General features: G+C 34.6%; 1 protein-coding gene across 1 annotated transcript; it reads right to left on the bottom strand.

The window, feature by feature from the left end:
* Positions 1 to 7,541: 7,541 nt before the first annotated feature.
* LOC133691449 (indole-3-acetic acid-induced protein ARG7-like) lies at positions 7,542 to 8,613 on the bottom strand. Its single transcript, XM_062111962.1, has one exon. The coding sequence runs from the start codon at positions 8,507 to 8,509 to the stop codon at positions 8,060 to 8,062; it is 450 nt and encodes a 149-aa protein (XP_061967946.1). The 5' UTR covers positions 8,510 to 8,613; the 3' UTR covers positions 7,542 to 8,059.
* Positions 8,614 to 9,848: the final 1,235 nt, after the last annotated feature.

Consider the following 9,848-nt stretch of genomic DNA (forward strand, 5'->3'; position numbering starts at 1 on the left):
TATTCATTAATGGTTAGTATACGTAGAATCTTCGAATAATCATATGAATGTCAATAAATAACAAGGATCCTGCTCTACACGCAACCGACGACTGCCTCTTTTGCCTCTTTATAGTTTAACAAAACCCATTCCCTCGATAGCTATAGCTGTCAATCAAGTTTTTGTTGTTTATTCAAAATATTCGAATTGCGAGAGAGAAAGGGATAAAGGAAAGAAATCAAACGATTCCTCAGAAAATGAAGGAAAATTCCACATTGCCAGCTAGGATGATAGCATCTCTCCTCACAGTGACCTTTGGACTGGGTATATAATGGTTAACAAGTGGATAGGTTGTCTATCTGTTTTTGATATTTTAAACATTATCGTGCAAGTAAATTGGAGAGTGATTGAGTTCCCTTTAAAAAAATTGGGCTAAATTTTGTCTTAATTATGCAGTCATGTTAATAACTAGGCATTAATCTGCTCACTCACCGTTAGAAGCAGAGATTAAGTGCATAATTTTTCTGGTTTTAAACATCCATGCACGTGAAAAGTCGTGTGAGAATTTTACTTATCGAAGGATACAAAGATCTTGATTTTTTTATGTTGGAAGTAGCATGCACATGAATATTTACAAATCAAAAGTGAAACAATTTTCAAAATGATTTGATTCGATCTCCATATATTGTTTTTCTCTTCGTTTTTTTAAAGAAGAGGTCTTGATATTGCAAGAAAAATGGTTATTAATTTATTAGCAATTTTTCCCTTTTGCAATTTCGATCGAAGAGAAAAGCAAAGAATATTCTGAACTTAAGGGAAAACTACATCGATTTGCCCATTATCTGTTGCGCAAGCAAATGTAATTTTAGCTACTATTTATCAGAAATTTCATCGTATCCATGCATGTAATTTTATACCTGGAATCAAACTTTTAGTTTAAAAAATGAGTGATGCTATATTTTTATAAAAAAATTGAATGATCATCCTATTAACAATGAATAATCTCCTATTAACAATGAATAATCGTATCAAGTTGTTGAGTGTTTTTTTTAAGAAAGCTCATTCGCTCGAAACAAATGATATTATTGTCTGAATACATATACCCACGATTTATAGTATATTTAGCAATGTAATTGTAGTTGTTTTTTAAATAAATTTTAATATCAAAATACATGTCAATAATATTTTTTTATTTTTTAAAAATTATTTTTAATATCAGCATATTAAAATGATCAATAACATATAAAATATATTAAATTTTAATTACAAAATTAAATATTTTAAAAATACGGTTTATACCGTGTTTTCAAACAATTTTTTAGAATGGCCATCCTAGTATGATTAGGCCTAGAGTAGTATGATTAGGCCTAGAGGTCTTTCACAATGGATACTAAATTTGATGTGGGGGACGACACAATCCACCACCAAAATGAGACAAGCCACTGCTAGCTAGCTGCTATGGAGCTGTGCCTCACATGGATATATATTACTCCCTGCCATTGAAATGGAGAGTGGATCAGATCGATGGCTAATGATGCAAACTTCCACTGTATCCGAAAGGGCATTCAGTAGTGGATGAGAATGATGAGTAGCATGGAGCCTCCTCATATTTTCTAACATTCCATATTCCATCTTCGTGGGAATTTCAACATTTGCTTTCTAGGCACGAAAGAATTTTATAGGGTGAAATGGAAACAAATTATACCATTTAGGGACCCACATTTGCACAGCACACAGCTTGAGGGCATCTCCTGTATGTCTTTATAACCTTTAAAAGCACAAAGCAGGCGTTTTTTTTCTTTGGATTCTGATCTGCCATCGGTACTTCTCCGAGCCAGCCCACCCCTCCGCTTTTCCTTCGCTTCTCTCTATGGCGATCATGATTTTTCTTTCCCTTTTTCCCATTTTGGGCCATATGCTGCAGCTCATCATGATGGTCATATTAGCTTCTTGTTGTCTTATGTTACATGTTGACATTGTGAAGTGCCTCGTGTAGCTGTCGATCCCACCAACAGCAGCTAGGAGAAGCAATGTAAATGCCTTTTCACTGACAAAGGCCAGCGATGCCACAATATTTACCAGGAAAATGAAAAAAGAAGAAGAAGAAGAGAACTTTACTTTCCTATCAAGATTGCTCTTTCAAGTTGGCATCTAATTTCGTTTGCATTTTCTTCCAGCTACTGCGGTATCCGTCAGTGGGATGCCGAGTTCGATTGGCTTAATTAACCTGCCGAGTTGCTTTCTAATTAGAATAATTTTGAACAAATCTGAAGAAGTTATTATCAATGATTTTTATTTAAAGAAATGAAACGATATCTTTCTAATAAAAAAATATTAATCTAAATTAATTTAATGAGCCATGAATTGGCACACAACAACTTATTAAAGCTTTTTTAAAATCATATACTGAACCAAATCTATCAACTATTATGGTATCAAGATACGAATACAGTTTTAAATTTTTGACTAGAGAGGACAGTCTAGGCCAGCGAAAGCTATAGCGACAGTACCATGACCATGAAACAAACAAAATCTCGAAGGGCTTGATGATTTTCTTTGGTGTCTAAGGGGCCTGTGATTTGATATTAACTAGTTTACAAGCTAGCACTGAAAAAAGTTGCAGGGAATTACTTGGTTAATTTCATTATTAAATCCACGGATTAATTTTAAAATCTGTTTGCTTAAAACTTTTTTTTTAAAAAAATTAAACAGCAAGAATTGTACTAATATGATTAGTCTAAAAGTAATCTAACTCGCCAGTGCAAAAAGTTTGAAAAAAAAATTAAAAGAAATTTTTTTTTTAATCTAATTTATTGTCTAGTCTAGATTTAAAATTAAATTATATGATAATTGTTCTGAAATAATACAATCGATTTGATCTGTTTAAAAATAACTTGTATTATTGATAAAAATAAATTTAGCATGAAACTGAGAAAAAAAAATAAGATTAAAAAAAAAAGCTGAATTGAAAAAAAAACAATAAGGATAAAATTAAGAAAAAAAAGATGAAATTAAAAAGAAAAAAATATATTTTAACTTGATTTTTTGCCTAGTATAAATTTAAAATCAAATCGTGTAAAAGTTGTCATGAAATAATAAAGTTGAATTGATTAGTTTAAAAATAACTTGAATTATTAATAAAATAAATTAAGAATGAAATTTTTTAAAAATGAAAATAAAAAGGCTGAATGGAGAAGAAAAGAAAAGTGTTCACACAATTCAGATCAGACCGGTTATTTTAGCATGAAAAGGTAAATGAGGAACCGAATACGATGCAAGTTAGCTATGGCCCAGCTCTTCATTAGGGGCACAGATACTAACTGTGTTTCAACGGGGGCCCGCTGTGACATGAAGGATTTTAAATGGCTCGTAGCCATCACGCTCTCCCTTGCGGACCCTATCTTCAACGAGAAGTCATTCCCTTTTAGCACCAAACACAGCCTTCTTTCATTGCCACCACTTCATTTCTCGTTTTGTTGCCTTTTTCTTTTTTAATATTCCGGTAAGTCTTGTTTGGATAAAAAATATTAACGAAACAAGTGACGTTCACCCTCTTGTTATTTACTACGATTTTAAAAGATTTCTAATCTTGTAGCGTATTATATTGATATCGTAATTAAAGTATGTATTTAATATTATGATATAAATATTTTTTATTTTTAAATATATTAAAATAATTTTTAAATCTTTATTTAACATCAGCATGTTAAAACTATATAAAATAAATACGAAAAATAACAAAAATTTAATATTTTATTGAGCTAAACATAATCAAATGCAATTTTAACCACAGGTAAAAGAAGATTCACCGGGTGCAGATAAAAGTGGTAAAAGTAAAGATTTTAAGTTGTCATTCACTTTAATTCATCTTTATGATCATGACTAATGATAGATAATTGAATCTTGATCCTCTTTTGAGGGTGATTAAATGAAAACCAATCCTAGTTTTCCTGACCAATTTACAAGCTAGAACAACAACAAAAGGAAGCCAATAATTAAAGCGACATGATCATAAATTCATGATGATGTCAAAAACAACATTTGTTTTTGTTATTAATAATATCCTAACCATTTTTTTGTCCTTGTATATATATATATATCTTAATTAGAGATTTGGTAGTTGATGGGCTGAAAAACAATGTGAGAAACTCTCCTTCGAAACATGTACGGGCATTCATCATGTCACCCATGACAAACTCGAACCAAGAACTTTAAACTTTGTCACTTCTCACAGCTAGCCTTAGCCTTGTAGGGTAAATAAAGTGCATCATTCTTTTCCTTTTCTTTTTAATTATTATTTATATGTAGAAAATATATAGTTTTTGAAGGTTTAGAGAGTTTAAGAATACGATGGTTGTTTTTAAAAGTATTTTTTATTTAAAATTGAAATAATATTTTTATTTTTTAAAAAATATTATTAATATCAACATATTAAAATAATACAAAAAATTAAATAAAAAAATATATTTTTAAAAATATAATTTTATCGTTCCAAACATTCCTCTTACGTTTCTAAATAGCACATACTAATTAATATCAAATAAATAAATAAATAAATATATATATATATATAGAATGAACAATTTCATTCATCCACCTACTCTGCTTCGTGTTGCAGTGTGATTGGGGAGGGTGAAAAAACAGAATTCCTAAAGGGAATGGTGACAAACCAGCAATCCATTGCTAGACGTCACACATATAGTGGTCCACCACACGTACAGTGGTCCACCGGTCCATTGTATTTATTTTTATCAGTTTGTAATTGTATACGCAGAAGCCGAGCTCGTCCTGTTCACAGTGACCTAAACAGGCATGCCTCATGCTCATAACCTTCTCGTTTGTTGTTTTGTATATGGAGGTTACAGTAGTTTTTAGTGGGTCTGTCATGGCCTGGTCTGGCCAGCAATCTTGGACACTGCATATGCAGTACGTGGTTCACATGACATCCACCGGCGAAAAGCTTACAACGTACTTGTAGGAACGCAATGCTACTTTTAGTCACAGAATTAGACAAGAAGCGCAAAATTCAACCGCGTTCATCGCAATAATGCAATCTGGGACCTGTGCGTCAGACAAACAACAGGCCAGGTTGCAAGATCTCAGCAGGCATGGACGTGCTTAACAGAGCTTCCCAATGACCATCAAGATCTGGATCTAGCCCATTTTTACATCTAGAATCTTGGTGTCAAGAATCTTAAGTCCCCACTGGCCCAGCTGAGGGACTGTTTAGTTGAAGCTGTGTTAGAATCTGCATGGAGGATTTGCTGAGTGTCTGGGGACCTTAGATCTCCAACAACCGGCAATGTTATTAATACCTTCTTCCCGCATGTCTAGTCTTGCTGCGAAAACAGGGAAAAACAATTCCATCCATCGTAAAGAACCACTCAATTCAACAACGTGGTGATCATGCTCAATACTAATGCCGACAGCCCCATTTCCTCAAGCACACGGAATTAGACCCATGTTTTGAAAATGGACTTGCCCAACTGGAACAAAGTTGGAAAGACCACTGCGAAAAGCAAAGATGGCACTGCAAAGTGCAAACTCAACTAGTCAGGTCCAGTGGGCTATGAGTCCTTGTGTATCTGAGCTCAGTTTTGGTAAGCTGTTGCAGGCTGGGCTAGCAAGTGAGATAGAAAGACAGACCTCAATTTGATGAAGTGAAATAAATGGGATATAATAGCGAAAAGTACCAAAACATACAATCCATTAATTTAGGCCAGATGCAAGGCTACACCATACAAAGCGGACCAAGGCCCAGGATTACAGGAAATCTAGGCAGTCCAGTAACTAGGGCTAGGGCCTAAGGGTGATGTGCTAAACTTTTAACCTACCTGATATTTCAATATGTTAAGTGGGTCTTACGTCTGATTGACTATGTCACCAAGACTTTAGATGGCTTATGTGGGCTCACCTAAGCCCGCATCAAGCCTGTTATTAGTGTCTGGGCTCCCTTCATTTTGGACACTAGAGTTGGAAACTTGACTCCATTTTGTCCACCATAAACAATAAGAATCAAGCCCCTTTTCTTCCATTTTCTCTCTTGGAAATATTCCAATAAAGTGATGGCTCCCCTCTACATGTTCTTCAAGTTTAAATTTATCAAGCATCTCTTTACCACTTAGATTGCATTTTATTAGTATAACAGGATACAAATAATATATACAAAATAAATAAAAATATGCATGGTTTGAAAAACAAATGCATAAATAAATTTGTCTCTAAAACAATTTTAAAACGAATTTATATCATTTTAAAATAGAAAAAGAAAAGAAAAGAAAAGAAAGATAAGAGTACATATCTCCTCTATCGGGGTTCTCTTCATTTTTTATATACTGATGGTTAGATCGAAATGAGCTTATTAAGGTAAAGAATCGTCGACTAAGAAATCCACTACTTTGTAGGAGCCGCAGAATACAAGTAGAAAACTTCACTTCTCCATGACCTCGCCATTTTCAACAAAGCTTGCTCGCCCTTTGTATGCGGTGGATCGGCCTCGTGTAGATGACTCGAATAGATAACGATGCTCGCTCACTCAGTCACATGCAAATGCAGCTTGTAACCGGCAAAACAACACCAGCCGGTAGTGTAAGCAAGCGCCTTTGACCATATTACTGGCCAATTGATTGAAAACTGACATGCCTCTAATTATTTAACCGTCGCCCATATGGGTTTTGTTGAAAGAGGAGCCGAAGCCTCTTGGTTATGTGCTTTGGCCCTTTGAAAGGAAGCACAAGGTCAAAGATCAACTAACAACAGACATTTATTATTGTCCGACAGTACAATGATTTTGCATCTGCCTTGATTATCAAACCGAACCTAATGTAATTTTGCACCGATAAATTTTTGCATGAAACAAGAGGTGTGTTCAAGGCTTCAAGCATCACATTCTACTGTGTATGGTCCCAGCCAATATCTCCTCGCGAAGAAGTCAAGCTCAATAATTTGAAGGGTAAGAAGACGAAGTTGGATCAGGTGAAACAGAGCAGGTGGAGCATCTCCTTTCACGTGGCTTGATGCCATTAGCCTCCCGCAAGCCCACAGCAAAGGCTACCATTCCATGATTGCAAAACCCTGTACAGAAAAAATTAAATATCCAAACATTCTACCCTTTTAATCAATCAATTAATTAATTATTCATAGCAATTACCAAAATAATTATTTAATATTAATAATATTTAAAAGTGTGGTAGTGATTATTATTTTTAAAGTATTTTTTATTTAAAAATTATTAAAATAATATTTTTTATTTTTAAAAAAATTATTTTTGATATAAATACATTAAAATAATAAAATATTAAAAAAACAAAAATATTAATTTTAAATAAAAATTAAAAAAATACTTTTAAAATAAAAAATACAAACATTCTATCAATTATTAGATGAAACGGTGTAAGGTTTGTGAGTTCGGGTAGATTAATCTATTTTTTTTTTTAAATCATAATTCAGTCATTAATCGACCCGAATTTTTAACAATAGTCGCACAGATTTAACTCCCTTTTAAAACGACAAACCCATCGGAGCTTCATAACAATGATCAAAGAAAGGAAGAACTCAATTAATAATGCTAGAAAGGGAATTATTGAGGAGATAAATGGATAATAATTAAAGCATGCTGGAATCTCTACAATTTTTTTCATTAATCAATTAATAAATAACGGGATTTGCAAATAATCACTTCTCTCCCTTGTTTGGTTTCTCCGTCCAATTTTTCAAGTCTCCGATACTATTCTTCAACTCCAATTCGAACCCGGGACGACTCGGTAGTTAACTCAACCACCCAATCTTGCCGTCTCCTTTCATTCTCCGGAGTGTGACTCAGTAACCCCCCTCCCAATCCAGTTCTTTCTCAAAAAAGGAAAAAAAAAAAAACCACCAAGTTTACCTCTTTGTACATAGGCAAGCAAACCCAGTAATCATTAACATCTAACGAGTCAAGTTGAATTTTTAACTCGTCAGCTACATCGTATTTTCAAATCTTCAGCGGAGAGCTTACCTAACTCGGACTGAGTCAATACCGGGTCAGGATCAGAGGTTCTTTTCTCTCTTTATTTTTTCTTAGCTTGTCCTTCTTTTCACCTCACCAGAATGAGTTATCAGAATGAAGCAAGGGTCTTGAATCGGTCCAAAAATCAAGCTTAGCATTTTTAACACCAACGTGGCAGTATCTCTGCAAATCCTCAAGATTCACAAACAGGTCTGATGTTCCGTTCTCCGACCGTGAAATGCACCGAATCATTTCCTCAAAAAGGGTCTCATCGCATGGGATCGTTAATGGACCTTGGTTAGAGAACCCAAACTCTTCCTCGGCTTGCACTAGGAGCTTTTTAAAGATGGGGTGGTTCAGGTACGTCGCCCGAACCACAAATCTCCTGCAACCAGTCCCTACACAGACCGCTACGTGTCCTGCTGGAACATCCGATGGTATGCGATTGGCTGACATTCGTGCCTTGTTGCGCCAACGCCTTAGCATTTGACGAAGCCTCACTATGTGGCGGATTTTGGCGCATTTTGCTAGCCCAGCTGACATTTTCCTGGAAAATTCTAATTTTAATGGAAAGCAAGAGAAAACAGAGCTGGGTTTGGCGTGCGCTTTGAGCTGTTTCAGTGGCTTCAATTATAGACGGTAAGAGAGAGATTGGAGGGGTTTTGGGAAGTGGGAGGAAGAAGGTTTTTATAGGGAGTGGAGTTTGAAGATGCCCTTTGGTTTCGAGATAATTACAAGGCTGTGTCTGCTGCTGTCGCAATATTTTATATGCCTTGCTTTTTCGGCAGATTTGCAAGGAGATAACAATGTATCATGATCATATGATAGTGAAATAACATAAAAATATACGTGGTAATATTTACATAAAACTAACAACAAAGGACAACATTTATTGCAAGGGCTAGATTTTCTGAAAGATTTTGCTTATGATTCATTGCATTCTGCCTTGTGGTTTGGACATCCTGGTCATGTGTGACTTATGAACTCCAAACATATATTATGTATGGTGCTTGATCTCTGTGCATGCATTGTCTTAATAAAATTGTTATCGTTCATGTCATCTAGTTCGGTTAGTGTATGATGACACATGAAAAAAGACATACGAGACCAAAAAAAAAAAAATGTTTCTACAATACTTTTGAAATTATTTTATATATTTTCAATAAAGTATATATAGATATATCCCTGTTATCTTTGTTTATGTTTTTTTTAAGACAGTAATCAAATGTTCATTTTAATTTTTTTTATATACTTTCATCTTTTTTTTAATTAATATTAATGTTTTTATTTTTTGAAAAGATATCGAATTTGAATCTCTCATAGTAAAAAAAAATAACATGTTGGAAAATTTAAACATAAATTGAGTAAGGATCATTGATCGGTCAAGCTCGGGCTTAATTTGACTTCCCTTAAAATGTTATCATCAATGCCACTGGGAGAATTGGGGAAAGTTAAAAGAATCTACTGAATTTGAGTGAGTTCACATGCATATCAGGCACCAGCCATAGTAAATGCGTTCAGTGCCGTTGGTGCCAAGAGTCAAGCTAAGCTTAATTCGGTGAAGACTTTTATTAGACACCAGTCACACACCAAAACGCAGACTAGAAAACTGACAACTCGGAATAAGAGCTTTGTCTAATCTAGTTATCGATCAGAACCCGAATCAGTGCTAGCTCGGGGGGAAATTCGGTTAACTGCAAAGTCCAAGCTGCTGCTAGAGGGCAGAACATCGGGCTCTGAAATGGTGTATTTAAGCAAATAACTGACCAGTCCACCGCAATAAATGCATAAGCACAGAACGAGGAAGGTAAAGCTGGTAGCACAAGGTTTTTTTTTTACGGGTCCTGGTAGCCATTTTAAACTGTGGGAGCAGCTTGAATCC

Source organism: Populus nigra, chromosome 4, assembly GCF_951802175.1.
Source record: "Populus nigra chromosome 4, ddPopNigr1.1, whole genome shotgun sequence".
In the NCBI taxonomy this organism is placed as follows: domain Eukaryota; kingdom Viridiplantae; phylum Streptophyta; class Magnoliopsida; order Malpighiales; family Salicaceae; genus Populus; species Populus nigra.

Excerpts from the sequence above, each read along its gene's own strand:
- LOC133691449 (XM_062111962.1), bottom strand. The coding sequence starts at position 8,509 with ATGTCAGCTGGGCTAGCAAAATGCGCCAAAATCCGCCACATAGTGAGG.